Source organism: Gallinula chloropus (assembly GCF_964237585.1).
Source record: "Gallinula chloropus genome assembly, chromosome: 5".
NCBI classification, from domain to species: domain Eukaryota; kingdom Metazoa; phylum Chordata; class Aves; order Gruiformes; family Rallidae; genus Gallinula; species Gallinula chloropus.
This window is the reverse complement of record NC_140090.1, coordinates 45,839,784-45,859,976: the sequence shown is the minus strand read 5'-3', so window position 1 is coordinate 45,859,976 and position 20,193 is coordinate 45,839,784. Positions and strand designations below refer to the sequence as shown.

The following is a 20,193-nucleotide window of genomic DNA, read 5'->3' as shown; positions in this document are numbered from 1 at the left end:
AAGGACTCGTGCTAGATAGGAAGCTGCACGGGTAGACAAAAGAAATACATGCTAGCACGTAGTTGGAAGTAGCTATTTCAATAGTCACTTAATTGCTTTTAAAGACAGATGTATTTCATTGTGCGGCCCGGTTAAAGCCGCTCAGGTTGCGGTCGCACGCCCCTACAGCTGGAAGAACGCCTTTGTTGGCACATCGATGACCATCTCGAAGCAGCATCGGGCGCTCCCTGGAGGAACTAACAATTTCCACGGCGGCCGAGAAGCCGGTTCTCGGCTCAGCCACCCGCCCCGCGGAGTCGTACGGGCCGTTCCGCTCCACACTACGTAAGGGGTGAGAACCGGCGGCGGCTCCGGGTGGCTTAACGTGGGCCTTACCGGGGGCCGAGGGGGGAGGAGGCGGTGGAGGGGGGCGGTGCGCCCCGCTACCGCCGCCTCTGACGCGATCCGCAGGCGCCGCGGCGCGGCCCGGCGGCCGCGGCCGTGGCTCGGCGTGGCCCGGGATCGCAGTGACGGCGCGGGCCACCCCGAGCTCCGCCCCTGCACCGCGGCGGGGACGCCGCGCGGCACCACTCGCCGCTTGAGGGAGCCGCCGCCGCGGCCTGCGAGCAGCCCTCCCCCATGGCTTCCCCGGCGGCGGCGGGGCCCGGCGCCGCGCTGCCCCCGAGCGCAGCGCGCCGCGACTTCTACTGGCTGCGCTCCTTCATCGCCGGAGGTGGGTGCTCCGGGCCGGTCTCCGCGGGTGGACTTTGCTGGGGATGGGGGGGGGGGGGGAAGCCGGTCCGGGGGCGGCGCGGCGGGCGTGCGGAGGTCACTTCCGTGTCAGTATCCCCGGTAAGACGGCTGTCGGGAGCTTGTCACCCGGGGAAGCGGGGGTCTCCCTTTCCCCTTTGCCCCCCTTTTTGCATGCTAATGCAGCTGGCTCGGTACTTGCACGTGTTTCGGGGGCAGCGAAGAGCCCCGGATAGTCGCCATTGAAGAGCCCGGCCCCCCGTTAGGGTGCTCGGGCCAGGCGGGCTATCCGCGTCCCGGAGCTGTTGCAACCGCTGTCGTCAAAACTGAGGTGGTACGAAGGGAGGGGGAAGCAGCCTCCCAAACTCAGGCCCGCGTTGTTGACCTCTTCAGAGGAAAAAGCCTGTTTTATTCTTCCTACGGGGTGTTGGTTTGCGATGGGAGTAGGGTGATGTCTGGCGTGAAGTTTTTGCGTCAGGCTGTACCCGCTGTTGGAGCGCAGGGTACACGGCGCACACGTAGCCGGCTCCTCTGGGGAGAGCGGCCAGGCTGTTTCCCGCACGAGGCGAGGAGGAAGCAGGGTGGAAAACTGTTGAGTAACTTGCTGTGGAAGCTGCTGCTCTGACATAAGCAGCCAGGACAGGATGGCCCGGGATTTTATAACCAGGAAAAGTAGGTTATGCGTCTCCTTAAGGCTTTAAAGGGGTTTGTAGCATGCTTGTAATAGAGGCTGTTCACTCATCATTGGGGCTTTTTGGAGGTCCAAACGTTATTTCTCCTCCCCGTCCCGTTTAAAAACACATTAGAAAAAAATCCCTTATTGATCTGCTAATGTGAAGAACTTTTGCATCCCGTCACTTTTCTGTTTCCCCTCTTGGAAAGGTGTTGCAGGATGTTGTGCCAAAACAACTACTGCACCACTGGATCGAGTAAAGATTTTGCTGCAAGCTCATAACCACCATTACAAACATCTAGGTAAGATGGCTGCTGTGCCTTGCTTTTGGTTCTTTCAATGCAATGTGTGTGGTTTGGGTATGTTGATTTATTCAGCGATGGGCCTGGTAATAAAAGGTGCTAATTGGACAGCAGGTTGGTCAGTCTCAGTGCCATGTTTTAGTAGCATTTAAAAACAAAACCAAAGCCCCACGTAAGTTGTGGGTTTGGTTGATGTGTTGAGTCAGAATAATCGTCAACATAGTGTGGAAGAGCTAGGCTTGATCTGACCCCTACTGAAGCCAGCAGAAGATGGGTAAGCACAAGTTCAAAGCGTGGATTGTTTATGTAAAAACTATCATGGCTGGTAAGTGCTGCGGTCTGCTACAGTGACTGCCTGATCCTGGGGGCTGGGGGAGCCTGTATGTGCTTTGCTGAGCCTGGCAGCCCTGGTGGGGCTGGTGGTTCTGTGACCGTGACCACTGAATCCCGCAAGATTCGTGTGCGCTTACGCTCACAGACAGTGGTGTGGCTCAGAAGAGTTGAAGATAGAAGTGGGTTTGTGTGTGGCCTACAGTGCAGGTGATGTGTATTCAGCATCTGCGGTGCATCACGGTGGAAGAATAAACTTGGAGTCAGCAGCGTGGGGCTATAGCAGTGTCCTCTTGAGCATAGTACCTGAGGTATCTTATGTCATGTGCTCCTGAAATATGTCATTACTTACATTCTGAAATTTATTACAGTTGTCAAAGAAAAAATTTAGATTGGTTAATTTTCTGTGGTGAAATGTTGGAATTTTTAACTTAGACATTATATTTATAAAGGCTGGAAAAATACATCTGAAACAAAATTCAGTAGATACATATTCACTTCTTTGTACTAGAAAGGGAAGCACAAGTAATGTGATATTCACTTCACTATACTAGAAAGGGAAGCACAAGTAATGTGGCACTTCGGTAATACAGTCACATAAGTATGCACTCAGATCTCCAGTGTAGGAACTGAAGGCTGAAATAATTGGTTTGATATTTAAAATCTGTGTTTTCTGTTTGCTTTGTACTGTGCTATAACTGGCAAGTAAAATCTCATGTTTTTCCCTATTTAGGGTGTTAGGTGTGATGCTGATAATTTGAAATGTGTCTGAGTTGAATGCCTGCCCTGGTGACATGTAGGTGAAAAGAATATTACGTAGATGGGATACCTGCAAGTGCAGAGACATGATGGGTTAGTTCATCTGAGTCCTCTCAGAATGTTTTTAGCGCCCTTGCTCTGTGGAGTTTGTGCCACATGGATCTTGGAGATCTGTTTTGAGAGATAAGAACAGTAACTTGTCATTGCAGGGTAGAGAGAAATTCTAATCATGACATAAGTATTTTCAGAGGCATATAATAAGCATGACATCTTAAAATGACTTTTAATATTGTATTCTTATAAGCCAAGAAACTAATTACTTTGTTTTAATTAAACTTCAAACAAATGCTTGCCAACTACTTTTCTTTTGCCTGAAAGTAAGATAAAGGTGTAGGCCTTTTTCATGTTTGGTTCTTAATATTAAGTAGTTGCACATGAGTGAAAATAATTTAACTGTTACTGTTTATTCCTTTAAAAATAAATTAAGAAGCCAATGTGATAGCATTTGTGTGTAACTACAAATATGTTTAGAATAAAACTAGGTTTTGCCCAAACTTGGTGTGATCTTACATTATTTCCCAGCTAGGAAAAAGGATAGGATTGCTTCTTGCAACATCTCTGGGACAGGAAGCGTGAGATGTTGAAGTTGTAAGTAATCAGTCATAAACTTGTTTATTTAACTTTCTCAGTGATGGCATTCAGCTTGTAACTTAGCATGTAGTTTAAGTATTTACTTATTTGGATTTGATTGAATTGCAAGTTGAGTGGCTTCCTTCTGTTGCTAGTGTTAGCTTCTGAGGGTGGATAGTACCAGATGCAATAGAACTGCTTGCAGTCCAGGCTAGTCATGGGGTCTGAACGCACTAGTTGAGAAGGAGGTTTATGGAGTCTGGGAGGTGAGAAAGCTGATAAAACTTACCCTCTTCCTCCTGGCAATCTTTGGGTATTGGATGTGGATTTTCCACTCTCCATAGTTACCTCAGCAACATGATCCCACCTCAGTTCAATGCATACTTTGTCAATGTCAGTAATATTTGCTTTGATTTCTTTTTTCCCTCCCCTCAGTTAATTGTTAAATACTTCTTTTTGTATTGCTGGCAGGAGTGTTTTCTACACTGTGTGCTGTCCCCAAGAAGGAAGGTTACCTCGGGCTGTATAAAGGAAACGGGGCAATGATGATTAGGATCTTTCCATATGGTGCAATTCAATTTATGGCATTCGACCAGTATAAAAAGGTAGTTGAATTTATTTTGTTTTCCTTTTTTTTTCTGACTGCAATGAGTACAGATTCTTCAAGCAATCCAAACTAACACTGAAACTTCTGTGTCTTAATAATTAGCTGCATGTCTTTCCTAAGGTTGCTTCATTTTACCTGAATCTACCCATTAAAAATGTCAGGGCAACAGTGAAATTTTTTGCAGTGTTGCTCAAGGAAAAGCTTTCTACCGATTATTTTGTACCTTTGTACTGTTGATGATAATACTTTTTCTATGAAAGTAAAAGGTGATGTAAAGTCTGCTGCTGCATGTACTGTTATTAAATAGCCTTTTATGAATAATGTAGGAACAAAATGTAAAATAGAATCTCTTTATAATATTGTGCTGGGATTCCTAGTACTCAGTGGATGGAATAACTTAAAACTTCAGGGTCTCTCTGGATATGACTGTTATATTTGACCTGACAAATGACTCTGTCAGGCTCTAAATAAAAAATGGCTTGGAAGAGAAAATGCTCAGTTCAGGATTCTGCAAGATTTGTGGATTCCTTTCTGCTCTTGTGCATTTATTTTTTTCAGAATAAATACATAATAAATCCCTGCAACATCCTTTGCAGGTCGGGTGTTAGCGTGAATACGTTTTAAACATTGCTTAAACGTGGTTGAAAACCACCCTTTCACTGTTAGACATGCAGAATTCCCTGTTTGAAAGGTCAGATTTAGTACTCAGACAAGTGAGTTGCATGATCTTTACTGAAGACAGTGAGTTTGAATTTGTGATTCCTTTCCCGAAAGAGCAGATTTCAGAAGGCTGATGCAAAGTAGTAACTGTAATGAGTTTCATATGTTCTTTTTTGTGGTGTAATCATAAAAGCTGTTGATCCATACTTGTTTTATGTTGTGTTGAATAGAAGACTGCATGCCATGCTTCATAATGAAATGATTTATGAGTCTGCAGATTTCAAGAAATCATTTAGCATCATAGCAGTTTCTTTTATCTATTAATTGACAACAAACATTCAGTATGTCTTGCAGGATTGTACTTAAAGGGATAAAAATTCTTAAAGGAGGAAGTTGGGAAATTAACTTCTTCCTTGCAGAAACTGCTTCTTAGTCTCACTTATTTGACAAAGGACTGGAAACTTAATTTTCAACTTCCTTTCAGGATGTAATGTAACTTCAGAAGTTCTTGCTGTCAGATATTTGTCTGACTTTTCTTTTCTTTTTTTTTTTCAATCCAGTTAAAAAGTCTTAAATATCTTTATAGGAGTATGTTTCACATGCTGTGCAGGGAAGAGAAATTTACTCTTCTCAAATGGGTCGCTGTTCAACTTTGCTCAGTGTCCTTTGCTCTCTATCATGCCACAAGGATAGCATTCAGTTTGTCTTGTTTGATACACATTAAAGATAACTAAATAAACAATCTAATTTCTGAAGTAAACAGTACAACTGCTTTCAACTCTTTGTTCTGCCTTGTTAGTAGAATGTTAGCACGTTGATGGTCTTAAGAAATCGGTAACAGCAGCAATGTTCAGGAAATTCTTGTAACAGTAATTAAGTGCTCTGGTTTGAATTTGTAGTGTTGTAAATGTCTTGGAAACAGCTACAGAGTGTGCATTAATCTGGTAATGAACTATGTGGTGTACTTCCCTGTATTTTTTGATATATGTCTATTGTAAATGTTCCATATTTTGTAGGTAATAAAGAAGCAACTTGGGATTTCAGGGCATGTGCATCGATTAATGGCTGGATCCATGGCAGGTATAGTTTTGTACTTGGATTTCAGACATCCCTTTTCCTGAAAAGTTAATATTTGTTTAAAGGATGATTTGATGTGTTTTCAGGTCAAACTGCTGGAAATTTGTATTAAGCAAAAATACTAGTAAATGGTTAATGTAACAAATAGTTGACTAATGGAAAACTGCTAGTCTAAGAGCATTCTTTAAAATATGAGGATTGAATTCTGTTCTATGTTGTAAAACAGTTTTTTATCGTGTTTATTATGGCTTTTAAAAAATGAAAGATCCACTGTCACCATGATGAAGTATAAAGATACAGGCTTTAGTAGAACTGGCTCATCTGCCTGCCTGCAGTTGCTACTAGGTTGAATATAAGCCCATAGAAACAGAGAACTGCAGGTCCTTACATGGATGGATTCTTTGGAATTTCTCAGAAGTGTCCATGCTTTTCAGCATCCAATGCAGAATTGTCATGACACTACTTAGATTGTATGTGTGAATGTTATAAACCATGATTTATCAATTAGTGCAACAGCAGTAGTAAAATTCATTAGTAACCTTCCAGCGTTACAATATTGTTATTTTAACACTTCCAGTGGTGTAGTATGATTATACGTTTCTATTTTCCTCTTGCTAGTAGTTCAGCCAAAAGTAAGTAATAATGAACAGGGAAAGGTAAGTAACAGTGGAGTGATTTTTAATCAAAGTGGGGTTCTTTGGGTGATTTTACTTTGTAAAACAGACTTAATACTGTCTAGGGGCAGTCCTTAAATAGTTATGACATGAGTATTGCAGTTTACATTCTTTTTGGAGTGAAAATAATGGGGTTGGTTAATACCGACTTTAGTAAAACTAGGCAGCCCTCATGGAAGTATTTTGGCTTTGGATGCTGTCAGGAAAAGGAAAGAGAATGAAATGAAACAATTCTGAGATAATAAAATCTAGCAAACCCCATTTGCTGTGATACATTCCAGAACTTGGCTGGCTTTCTATGTGAAAGAAGTGGGAAAAATACACAGGTTTTTTTTCCTGTTTTAGTTTCTTCCCCTTCCCAGCTTTAGCTGTACTAAAGTACACTTCTTTTTTGCCTTCTCCAAAAGCTCATTAGTAACTTTTTCAGGAGCCTTCTCAGAGGCCTGGAACCTGACTTGTGAGGCACTGTGAAGACACTGAATAATCAGCTTAACTCTGTCAGTGTTGGATGTGGTGGAATTCTTTGCGTAGATAAAGAATCTACGCAATCAGGCATTATTTTAATCACCTTACTGGTTAAATCTGGTTTGTGTGGTGACAGTAACAGAAGTAAAATTAATGTAAAATACTGTCTGGAAACCGTGATCAAAGTAAGTGCTTTGTCTGGTGCATTTAAGTACAATATACTCAATAGTCTGATATTGAGAACCCCAAAACTGAGTAGATGAGCCAGACTTTGGTGTGAAAATTAATTAGAAATGAATACAGCAGTCAGGTATAGTAATAGTGTCACATGTGAGTGTCTTGCTGTTAGTTTACTAGGTGGCATTAGCTGGTTTTTGGAATACTTGCTCAATAAATGAGGGTTTATGTTGAGTATGCCAAGAAGGTATAGAAGAGGAATGAGACATTTAGAGGCACGTAGGGTTTGAAACTCGCTACAGAAGTTTTCTCGATTTGCAAGCAAAATAAGAAAAGACTTTTCAAAGCAGTCGGTAATATTCCTTGCTTTAACTCCTGTGGTTTAGGCTCTTGCTGCCTCCAATGAGGGATTAAAGGAGATGGTGGGCTAGTGCACCCTGGTGTTGGCTGAAGAGGCGGTTGATTAGGTTTTACTGGAACCCGATATTACACAGTTGAAAACGGATAACCTTTGTTTCCCTTTCCTTTTTGTCCCTCTACACCATCTAGCCACACAGCTGTCTGCTTTCACTTCTGTGTACACTGCTAATACTTAAATCTTGCTTATGTCAGTGTTTCCAACATAATTAGCAGTCAGCAGACCTGAATCAGCTTCAAAGTCGTGGGAAACGTTTGAGCATCTTCTGTAACTGATAAACAGGACCAAAAGCATATCCACAGGGAAAAACAAGGCAAGGAGGATGGGGGTAGTGGAGTGAAAGATGAGAAAAACCTATTCTAATACATAGATTTAAGGAGGCCAAGTTAAAGTTACTGTGGAAACTTTAACTCTGAATTTCCTGATCCTTGTGTGATTCAAATTTCAGTTCTAACACCTCATTAACAGGTAAATGGTGTATAACTCCTTTTAAGGAAGGACAGAGCTGGGAAGAAGATAGATAAATCATAAGGTTTACCAGCATTTAGAAAACAAAATAATCCAGTACTACTTCTATCACAGGATGATTTTGGCAATATTATTTTTTTACTTTTCCAATTGAAATATCTGTACTAAAACACGAAAATGTGTTCCCTTAAAACAACCCTGAAAACCAAACCCAACACCCCCCAAAAAAACCCCAACAAACCCCAAGAAAGGCTAGATGTTACATAGGAATAAACTCAAGTTCCATGAAACTAATACAGAAAGTGTGTCTTTGTCTTCCTACCTTTAGTGAAAACAATTGGAAAATAGTACTGACAGTCTCAATTTTAAATAGTATGTCAACCTTTTAAAATAATCTGTGCTGTTTATTTCATCAGATGCAGTTTTTAAACCATTATATATGGGAGATCTAAAAATATTAGGACTTGTAAACTAGGCAGTTTAACCTCTGATAAATGCTGTTTGCCATCAGGTATTTGTCTGTATGTGTAGTTCTTGAAGCTTTGTTTTGTTCAGAAGATGCCTCTTTATTACTTTATACTAGTTAAGGAGCGTGTCTTGTGTTTTTCAAGGCTGTGACTTGTGCTCACCACTTTTCAAGCTGCACACCTCTGAATTGCCTAGTAGGATTTCATTTGATCTGCAGTAGTTATTGATAAAGTACAAAGAATGATACAGAAATCATAAAAACTTGCTGATCAGATATGTTTGCAGTACCTGATCTTTGTAAGTGTATTTCACTTTCTTCTTGCTCCAGATAGTGTTTATTTTAAATTCTTATTTTCAAAGTAAGAAAATTAAGAATGGAGGAATAGTAGGGAAATTGGGGGACACATAAATCCCTGCTCAGCTAATCTCATTGTTGACTCCCAAATCCTGGGAAGCAAATAAAGGACGGTATAATTCCTGTCTCAGTAATGGTCAGTGTAATCCAGTATCTTGTCCTCAGCAGTGGTCAGAGGTGCTTGAGGACAATATGTGTCCTCATGAGTGGTCTTTCCTTGACTCCTGAGTCAGCATTTGCAATGGGAAAAGTGTGCTGGTTTTGAACCAGTGATTCCTTAAAGGAGGGAGGAGCTTCATTGCCCTATTAGGATTATTTCAGATCAGATACTAGGAGTTGCTGTATCTCTGAACTGTTGAGGTACTTCCAATTCTGTGCTGTTGAAACAACCCTGGGAGAGATTTCTGGCTCAGTTCTCATTATTTGGGACAGGCTTTGCTTCCTCAAGACAAGTAATCAGCCTTAAGATGCTGTGGTCTGACTTCTGGTAGCTCATGATATTTAGGGTATAGAGATGAGAGAAGTGGTTTTTGTAAGCCATGACTTTGTGTCCCAAAGCTGCTTGTCATTGCACCCAGAAGGGATAGCATCTCTTCTGATCCCAGAGGAAATCTTGATCCCTAGTATGTGCGTTTTGCTTATATGAAATGTAAGCAGTAACATGCCTCTTCTAGTTGCTTCAAGAAAGCATGGTTTGTGATTGATGTTAGAAATATTTTTTTTAGAATATTGGCTGGAGGATTATAAGAAAAAGTAAAAAACCAACCCAAACCTCCTATTTAAATCCTTACTACATATGGTTTCTTTCAGTTCTATCTGATTTTTTTTCACTTGTACTATTTTTGGACTGTGTTCAGTTGTTAGTGCATTCTCTGAGGTCTTGGTTGGTCTGTTTGCTTGTCTTTGTTCAGAGAATATTTCTGAATACATGTAATTGTGTGATTGGAAAAAGAAGAGGGATAATGTCTTTTCTGTAGTGGGATGACTTTCCTATGAACTCTTTAATAAAGTTCTCTAAAAACTTTTTTCATCCTAATTTTATTTTTTTAAACTGCTTGAATTCATTTTACGATATTTTTGAACATCTCATGTGATCCATTAGGAAAAAACTGTAGTCTGAGGGATTGTATTTAATAACGTAGGTCAGTTGAAACAGTCCTGAAATTGCTTTGGTGTTACGCACCTTCCAGCTTTTGAACACTATGGGTGAGAACATTAGAAATAACTGCAGATGTCTGCTTTTTGTTCAGAGGGATCATCCAAAATATCAGAAAGATGATGATCATTGTCTTCTAAAATAAATTATTGGTAGGAAACTCCAGAAGGCCACAAAATTTACTCTCTATTGACACTTTATCGATGTCAGCTTTTTGGATACCTCACTTGTGGTGTTAGCTTCCTTTTTCTCCTTATCTAATCCTGGTATTTTCTGTCAGTCATTCTGTTGACTAAAGTAGCTTTTTGTTGCTTTTTTTTCCTCTCCAGACATAAAAATTATGAAGAGGTTTTTTGCTGGAGGAATTGTGTTTGTGTTTTTGCTGTTAGCTTGTGTTTTTTGGGTTTGGTGTGTTTTCTTCCTCTCCCTGTTGTGGTTTTCTCCTTACCTTGTGGAAAGGAGGGGAAATTACACACCTACAGAAAGATATATCATTAGACCATTAAAACTTAAGAGGAAGTGGCAATTTCCTGCCAGCATAAAAAGTGGCTTGTCTTCTGTAGAACCAGTTCTTAAAGGTGATGTTTACCTAAATCAGAGCAGCTGTGAAAAAGCAGTATTAATCACAATGCCTTCTGCTTTTTCTCCTTTTCCAGATATTTTTTTCTTTAGTGCTGGTGGTATACTATCAGGAAATGACCTGTGCTTTTAGTAAACAGTTTTAAATATTCCTTCCAAATAATTTGTCAGCAGTTGAGCGTTTTACCTCAAAAAAAAAAAAAAAGGCAGAAGAGTTTGGTATTCAGGTAACTGTTGGAGGAGTTGTTCTCTCTATTGAAGTTCTGTTTCCAAAATTACAGGTTGGTCAGTATCTAATCAGTTTTGAAGCTGTTCATAATGCAATGAATCTGAAGGGGTTTTGGTTTTTTTTTTTGACATCTTAAATCTAGAAATCACCTTTGAGAGTTTTACAAGTAGTGCTGGTGTAACATGAACTATTAAAGTGCAGTGATCCACTGCAGTTATGTGCTCTTCATCAGTATCATCCTGACTTTACTCTAAATGTCATTAGAATGTTTCTAGTATTTTCAGTTGTGGTAGATACATGTATCTATATCCAGTGATCACATACAATTCTGACACAACCTTTTTGAAATTAAATGTGTAAATTTGGTGTTTTGATTTTATTTTTTTGAAGATAGGAGTAGGATCAGGTTTCATGTTGCAATCCAGTAAAGCTGATAACACTTGACTAGTCTGATCCTTATGAGGCACAGACTTAAATAAGATTGTTCCTGGGAATACAGTTAGGCCCATCAGTCTTTGGAAAAGAAAGACCTAGGTGTGCAGCTTCAGTGAACACCAAGTATAAACAGAAATATTTTGTGTATTGCTGAAGCTAGTGTGCCTATTTGCTGATTATAAAGTGACTTGAAGTGTTTCTTTAACAAAATAATTTGTATATGCTATTATATTCACTGCCACAACAGGAAATTCTGATTTTTTTTTTTCTCAACATAATCCTAGAATCAGATAAGGTGTTAGGTGAGTTTTGTTTGCTTGTTTTGTTTTTGTTTTTAATAAAGGTATTACAGCAGTGATTTGTACTTACCCTCTTGATATGGTTAGAGTTCGTCTGGCATTCCAAGTAAAAGGGGAACACAAGTACATGGGAATTATCCATGCATTCAAGATGATTTACACAAAGGTATTTTTTCTTTTAATCTTCAGTCCTGTCAAAGCACAATATGCTCTATAAAGAATATTGCACTGCATTGAAAATAGGGGTTTGGTGGAAAATAATGTGACTTCATTGCGTGCACATTGAGTTTTTTAATGTTAAAATTATCTGGATGCTTCCTTCTACTTAGGCTGCTAAGATGAAGCTCAGACTTATGTAAGTGGGAGATGAAAAACACCAGAGGGAAGTTGCTTTTCAAGAACAAGTTATAACAATACCAAAAAAAAAGACCTTGGGGAGGAGGGATAAGCGTAATGCAGAAATGTCTCCTAGACTGATCTTGGATGTAGATTTTTCTCCTTGATTTTAATTTTATCTCTTATGGAGCCAGGCAGTTGTACCCTCAATTCTTCAGGCACAAGAAGTGGAACTTGATTTTAGCTCCTTGGTGCTAGGTGAAGCTAGTGAGATTGCTGTGATGTGAACCTGTATGAACAGTCACATAACTTGTTCAGGATTTTGCTGTCTGTCTTGCCACAAATGCACTTGTGTTTTTCTTTCAAAGGAAGGTGGTTTTAGTGGGTTCTACAGAGGGCTGATGCCAACTGTTGTAGGAATGGCGCCATATGCAGGTAAGTTAAAAACAGAACGTGGCAGTCCTTCAGCAGTTGTGTGTGTGTGCTACTAAATTGATGTAGTATATTTGCATGCTTAATTAGCTTCTGTCAAAATGAAGGATTGTTTTTTACTCAGTGGAGAGGGGAGGCCAGTAGAATCGTTTTCAAGTCTTCAATCTTAATCTAGAAATGATCAGTGTGTGTGAAAGCATCTTCAGTAGGCAAAACCTGGCTTTTCTGAAGCTTGGAGTTGAGAAGCAGAGGTCAAGTTCTCCCTTCTGCTTTCCATTAGCACGTAGGCTATTTTTCTCGAACGGATCCGTGAGAGCAAAGTCCTCCATAGTCGGAGACTTTGCGTCTCGTATTGGCTCCATCTTCTGGTGACTTACGTAAGTACTTAAACAAGCTGAAGCAGTGGGTGACGTGGGATGGAGGAACATCAGAAGCGCCCCACTAAATTACACTCCAAAATGAGAGATGTTCTTCAGTTGAAAAGATCTTAGGAATTACTCTGAACAGAAATCCAGTATTTAAAACCCTAAAGTCTAGCTTATTTAAAATATTTTTTTAATGTTAATTATCAACACTAGCTCATTTGGACAGAAGTTACTGTAGAAGTTCAAAATGTCACTCGTCTATTTCTGCTTAAGAAAACACTTCTAAAAGAATTGGAAAATAGTTTAATTTTGTAATGACAGCTTTTTGCTTATAATGATACATTGACACACAGTTTGCTTTTTTAATGAAAGTACATAAAATCAAATTTCCTTTTAGGTTTTTCATTTTTTACCTTTGGTACCTTAAAGAGCATTGGACTTGCTCAAGCACCTAACTTGCTTGGACGGCCTTCATTAGATAATCCTGATGTCTTAGTTTTGAAAACACATGTAAATCTGCTGTGTGGTGGCATAGCTGGAGCAATAGCTCAGACGATATCGTAAGTTTGGGTATTGTTTATTTGCTACATAGCTGTTCATTCTAAAGAAACTTTTCTCTGAGAAAATAATTTTATTTAAATCTAGTTATTAGCAAGGGTTTTAAGTTGGGTTAATCAGACACTGGAATACATTTCTTTCCTATTGTTTCATTTACTAAATATCTATTTAATCTTCAGAGTCTTTAAAGATGCATGTATTGAGTCAAATTCAGACAAACCTCCTAAAATCAGTTGGAATCTTGTTTGGTAAGCTATGCAATTTTGACCATCAACCTAATTTGTGGTATTAGTCGAATTTATTTTCAAAACAATATAACATGAAGCCACAATATTAACAAACACACATCCCCCGAACAAGTCCTAGACATTGTATTTGGCATTAATCTTTTTATTACTTAGCTTGCTTTCTCCATTCTTACACTGTCCTTGTCATATTTTATTTTGTCCATAAAATAATTTCATGGACTTATGGCATCAATCTTTCACTAAATCGCTGCATTAAAAATGTCATTTTCTATTAAACCTTAAACTGTTAATTGTATTTGATTCAGGTGTCTTCTCCCTCCAGCGTTTAGTAGACTGTTTTATACTCTCATGTGATCTTCATGTGTCTTCCTTACTCATGCCAAAAGGAGTACATAAAGAGTTCTGATTTGCTAGTTTTGGTTATGTAGAGGTAGTCTCCCTTTTTGGAGAACTGTGTTGAGAATCTGAGCCAGATTCCTGACTCACTGAAAAGGGGGCTTGGAGGTTGCACGCAGACTTCTTTGTCGTCTTTTTTTTTAAACACTATTAGTGTAGTCATCACAAATCCAGTTGAACTGCTGTTTAAATATCTCTTCTGTAGATATCCCCTTGATGTAACTCGTAGGCGAATGCAGTTAGGAGCAGTTCTCCCGGACTCTGAAAAGTGCCTGTAAGTATTTTCTCTTTGTGCATAGTAACTGAATCCTCAGATGCCTGAGCAAACTGACATTCTTAGTTTTAATGTTTAAAAAAAACCCCCAAACTACTATGTTGTTGACTTATTCATTTTTTTTTAATGAATAACTTTTTACACAGACAAAAGTTGCCACTATCTCTTGTGTTTAAAAAAAAAAAATCCAACAAAACAAATCCTGAAATCACAATTGCACTTGTTAGTAATATTATATTAGTGACATTTTTTATATTTTGACTCTGCTTGTGATATCTGTCATCAATACCATCAAGATCCCTGAGAGAGACAGCATGCTTCTACTCAAATGAACTGTTTCAAAGTGTGTTTTAATGGTGCAGAATTGTTCCATAAGATGATTTTTGGATATATGGTAATGTCCCACACACCACAGAGAGCTGGGATTCCTCCAGTAGAAATGGAACTAACAAAATATCCTTAAAAACATAGTATGTTAAATCCATTGTCATCTTGAAAACCTTGTGAATTTCAAATTGCCACAATCAGAATCAATTCCAGGACAGTTTTATCTTGGTTACTTTTAATTTTGTGGAATTGGCGATGTCTGAATCCAGCGTGATTTAGTGGGAACCTTCTGTGTGGCAAACTGGATCTTACTAACAGCAATCTTAGAGACCTTTCATACACAACCTAGATTTTACTGTGAAAGTTGCAGTTCTATTTTCCGTAGCAGCCTTAATGTTGTTCTTGCTTGGCTATTTTCTGTTCCAGATACTTTTAAAGTAAAAATGTGTTAATTGTTCTTGGGGTTTTACTTTCTGAATTTGTGAACTACTTTTAATATTGTTACGACCCCGTTGAAGAAAGCTGTGCCTTGGAGGAAAGTAGATGCTTGTCTTTAAAGGACGAAAGGATTTTCAAGAAGTAGGACATCTTGAAGCTTTAAGGCATCTAGATGATCTTCTCAAAGAACGTCTTTAATACCATGGTACTACTGAGCACCTCTCAGAATTTTAGATTGCTTTGCATTTAACATCTGTTTGCCTAGTTTCAATATAAGTATCAGAAGAATTTTTTTCTCCTTGCATAGAGAAAATTCTTGCATATGCAAATTCTGTTTTTAATAAGGTCGAATATTATATACATAACAAATTCTAGCATTATTATTCTGAGAGAAAATAGCATGTCTTTGTCATGGTGGAGGATGCAAGATGTAGAAAAGAGCTCAACATAAATGCAGAGCTTGAGGGGGACAGATGGTATGATGGAGTGCTCAAAGATTGGAACCTGAACCTAAATAGGGATTCTCTAAGCATGATGTACAGTGAGCAAACTACGTTTCTGCTACTGTTACCTTTGGAAGAAGAATCCATGCTTCTCAACTCTGTCCTGCCGGACAGGCAACAAGAGTATGCGTAGCTGTTCTGGTGTGAAATGAATTATGTCATTTGGCTTGGGTGTTACCAGACTGAAATGCCTTTAGATGGGATTGTACTGTTTTCTTTCCAATCCCCAGCCCTTGTGCACATATTTCTTGCAGAAGCTCAGACTATCTTCTGAGTCCTAAAAGACTGGAATGCTTTGCTATATGGAGTCCCATGGGTTTTTTCCTAAACTTCTTAAGAACCAAGTAAAGGAACTGTCTTGTCTTTAAAGAATGTGACTTTGACTATTGAATATGTGTATCCAGTAACAATTTAATTTCTTATTTTTCCAGTACAATGGTGCAGACGCTGAAATACGTGTATCAACAGCATGGAATCCGAAGAGGATTATACCGTGGCTTATCTTTAAATTATATTCGTTGTATTCCTTCCCAGGCTGTGGCTTTTACCACATATGAACTCATGAAACAATTCTTGCACCTCAACTAATATTTTTTTCTTGAAGAGTTTTCCCTGTAAAACTACACTATCAGTCCTCAGATTACATTGGTGAGTAAATTACTTGAAGGGTTTTTTTTTTTTAAAGAAAAGCTATCTTACTGTGGAACTGCTGTTGTTTGACATTATTTGCCAAAATGTCATTAATTTCCTGGAGTCAAACCAGGAGACATATCAAAATAAACATTAGTTTAGCTATCAACATTTTTTTGCACTTGATCTTCTAGGCTGCATTAGATTCATGTTAAGAATTAGAGTTTTAAAATTACACCCACATTTTATGTGGGTTTCAAGCTGTTAGTTATTTAGCTTTAGCACCGTTCCAGGAGTTACACACATGGTTATATTGCTTTTTAAGCTAGTAGTTAGACATCTGTTCTTCTTGAAAAATTAAACTGAATAAACTGAACTAAATGCAATGATTTTCTTTTATACTTGCCAGCTCTGTGGAAGCTGAGCTCAGCAGACCAAACCTTAGGCATCTTCTAATTCTTTTTTTTTGTACAAGTTTTCTGTATGACAGAACAATGCGTGTATCTTCATATTGGTGCACATGAGAGTACCTTCAAGCATTTTAATAAAGACAAGATCTATCTAGCATTATTAGAAATGTTGCAATTTGGAAACTAGTTTCTTGGCATACATTCTGTTTGAAAAAATGCTGTATCTACAGAAAAGGAGATAACAAGTGCTGGAAAAGATCTCCTTAAGGCAGTTAGCATGCCTGATCTTACAGGGCATTTCTGTGCCTTTTCTGGGGAGCCAATTCTTCTTGATTCAGCTCAATGAAGGCTGAGTATTTTATGTACTTTCCATTTCTAGTTTGTGTAAACAGCTATGTCCCTACCTTAAAACATGGTGACAAATGAGACTGCATGCTGCTGCATTAACTTACTTAGGCATATGGACCATGTTCAGCTCCTCGTGCAAGAGAAGGTGATGAAGATTGTGTTGGAGTCTGTAGATGTGTATATGTACTGTTTATGATGTATGGTATGCAATAGACTATTACATGGTTTTATCTTCTTCCAGTTCCTTTTGTACAGAGAATTATGTTCCCGACTTGTACCAAGGCAAATCATGTATAAACTCTTGATTTTTACTCACTTGATTCAGGAAACTGTAAAGGATTTACTTTAAGTGATGTAAGTTATTTATTTATTGTAAAAAAACCAAACAAAAAACCCCAACCAAACAAAAAAGCAGTGTCTTGGAGTTGGTAATGGTTATGCTAAGTGGTGGGTTGTAAGATCTATTTGCTTAATTTTGACAGATTTGACAAACTGGATTTTGAGTTATATATTAATACCAACTTCAGTGGCTCAAGTTTCGTTTTCCAGTTTCTTAAAAGTATGTATTTCTTTGATATTTAACAATGTAGCTATGGACAAAGAATGAGATGTATTTGAATTTATTTTATTAAAAATTTTGAACTACTGTCTGTGTGATTTTTTTTTGTTTCAGACAGAAAAAATGCATGTTTCTAGAATTATCTGTATGCTTGCCTTTATAGGTAAGTGTACATAACACTGTCATTCTTAATTAAGAAGCAACAAATACAATTTTCATCTGACTTTAAGTTCCACTTAAAGGAAAACCAGCCAATATCACAGTGAATTTTTATCTTTTAAAGTCCTTTCAGTAGAGCAAAATCCACTGTATTAAAAAGAAGTATGTGCCATTTTTCCTTCCTGTCTTGTGTGAGCAAACAAGCATCTTTTCAGGTGCCAATTCTTTGACATGTTAATACTGTTGAAGATACTTAAATTTAGGGGGTTAGACCTTAATTTTACTGAAAGTGATATATCAGTGGAACCTCAAATTTACTTGAGCTGTTTTATGCAGAATAAAGCAGAATCCAGCATACTCATTCTTTAAAGGAAGAGAGCAGTAAAGGTGTCCCCTAGAGTAGTATTTAGATTGTAGAAAGTAGGCCCATTAGAAAAACAAGTGCTTTATTTTCAAGATTAGTTTTTCAAAATAAAATTCTAAAGCATATGAATAATTTTAAATTTGGAAGTATTTTAATACTTTTGAGCAAGGTCTAGGAAAGAAAACCTGCTTTTGTCCAGGGGCTGCATGGGAGGAGACTGGAGTTTCTAATTTTTTTTAGCAGCTATTTTAAACTATTCCTGGGAAGCTTATTCAGGTATTACTTAGTTAGAAGGTAGAAGTTACTTAAAATCTGACTACCACTATGGAAATGTGAGACTTGTAAATCCTCTTCTGTTTTTCTGCAGTGCCAACCCTATGAAAACTGGGTTTATTTTCATTTGGAACCAAGGGATTTATTCCTTTGCTGCTTCTTGTCAGTCTCTTTGGTGTTTTTGGTGTACTGAATGAGCAAAGTCTAATTTTAGCCAGGTAAAAGTGCAAGATTGGGCTCCAGCTGAGCTCTTTCTAATTATTTTTCTGTTTACTTTTTCAGCAAATGAAAGGGACCTAAATGTCTCTTTCTTTATTATGATAGGAGATTTTAGGAAATAATCTCATAACTAATAGTTCTGTCTAGTGGCATAATTATTTTTTATCAAGAACCGTTTATGTGGCCTTAGAGTATTTTTAAACTGTTAAACTCAATATTCTTTGACTTTAACATAGAAAAGAAAGCTTGACATCTTAAGACTCCTTCAGGTGAGAGGGTGTCATACAGGCTTATTCATGGTATATTGCCTTGAAAATTTCAGTGTTGGGGGGGTTTGTTTCCATTGATTAAACATTGTGGCTTTGTCTTAAGTGGCATACTTCCATCTCAACATACTTACAGCAAGCAAAATATTCAATTGTAACTAAGGCATTTATGTGTGACCACTATTGCAGTCAGTTTCATATATTTGAACTATTTTGTTATGCTGATTTAATTCCAGTGCCTCTCATTATTAATATTCTCTAGATGTTTGGTTGCTCATTTTAAATGAGCTGAGACCTCAAGGAGAACAAATTCTATTGACACTCTTCAGATATTCTCCTCCTTCCATGAAAAAGGAGCATGCCAAGTCACTTGTAACAAGCCACCTTTCACATTTGTGACACAACTACTCCATTTGCTCAGTTCAAGGAGGTATAAAAGCAAAGATCTCTGTGCTTAACTGCTTTTCTATTCTGTGCAATTTTTTGTGAGTCTGTTCAGCTCTGCTTTGGGGGCAAGAGTGACAGACTGTCCCCTGAGCATCCCCAGAGTTGGATCCTAGGATCTTTCTGTCCAGTCAGAAGTTTCCTGTATTCTCTCCTATCCATCCCTGTAGGCAGGATGCAACCTGTTCTCTTACCACAGTGCTAGCAGGGTTGCATAGTAAACGAGTTTCAGGAAGATGACGGCTCTCCTTACAGCAAATTTATACTAGTTTAATTTGCTGTATAACTGCACAGTTGGGTGCTGTTTGACATTTTGTCTCAGCCAGTGGACTGTCCAGAGCTGGAGTAGATACCATAGCACTTCCATTGATCTGATGGAAAAAAGGGATCTCATGGTTGTCACCTTACTGAGCTACCTCAGGCAGTGGCTGCACACTTGCTAGATCTGATGCAAGGTAAATTTAATCTCAGATTAACTGTAGAAATAAACTTGCTACCTGGGGTGGCAACAGGTATGTAGTACTAAGTTGCTGGGGAAGATGCAGCTGTAGGTTCCCCATATAGATTCCCTAATTAAATCTGTGGATTAAAAAGTGAGGGCAAATAAAGCATATTAACTGTTAAGTATGGAGAGCCAACTTCCTGTTTGTCTCAGAATTGGAAAGAACAAATTTCATTATCTTGTAAGGTTTTTGACAATACATTCCTGCATTTACACAGCTCAAACTTGATGAAGAATGGCAATGGATCTTAAAATTTTAAAAACAAGTTTTTTCAACCACTGATACTGGAAAGAATTGAAGAAGCCATAGCTTTAACACTTAGAGTGGAACATTTCATACTAAAGTAAGTTTTGGTGTTTTCCTGGATTTCACGAACTCTTCATAGATTCCCCAAACTGGATTTTAGCAAACTCAAAAATATTTAAAGCATAGTATGTATTTTTATAATCACACCTGTGAAGATTTTTCTTTTTAATGTAGGAGATGCATTGGCAACATGAAACAGGCTACAGCATACAAAGTACTTATGTAGTCTTTTAATACTGTAACAAATTTTGTGACTCTGCATTTACTAGTATCAACACATAACTATTAAATTACAAGTAAACAAGTGACATTTATGTCATTTACTGCATATATTTCAGGACTAAC

General features: G+C 38.4%; 1 protein-coding gene across 2 annotated transcripts; it reads left to right on the top strand.

Annotated features, from left to right (window-relative positions):
- Nucleotides 1–618: 618 nt before the first annotated feature.
- Nucleotides 619–16,155, top strand: SLC25A16 (solute carrier family 25 member 16; the record flags this gene model as incomplete). Of its 2 annotated transcripts, XM_084265784.1 has the most annotated exons (10): nucleotides 619–712; nucleotides 1,612–1,704; nucleotides 3,895–4,028; nucleotides 5,707–5,770; nucleotides 8,770–8,844; nucleotides 11,535–11,656; nucleotides 12,195–12,261; nucleotides 13,021–13,183; nucleotides 14,031–14,099; nucleotides 15,799–16,155. In XM_084265784.1, the coding sequence occupies 10 exons, from the start codon at nucleotides 619–621 to the stop codon at nucleotides 15,953–15,955; spliced, it is 1,038 nt and encodes a 345-aa protein (XP_084121910.1). In that variant the 3' UTR covers nucleotides 15,956–16,155. The 2 variants fall into 2 exon arrangements, with proteins under 2 accessions (XP_084121910.1, XP_084121911.1); XM_084265785.1 differs by lacking the exon at nucleotides 8,770–8,844.
- Nucleotides 16,156–20,193: the final 4,038 nt, after the last annotated feature.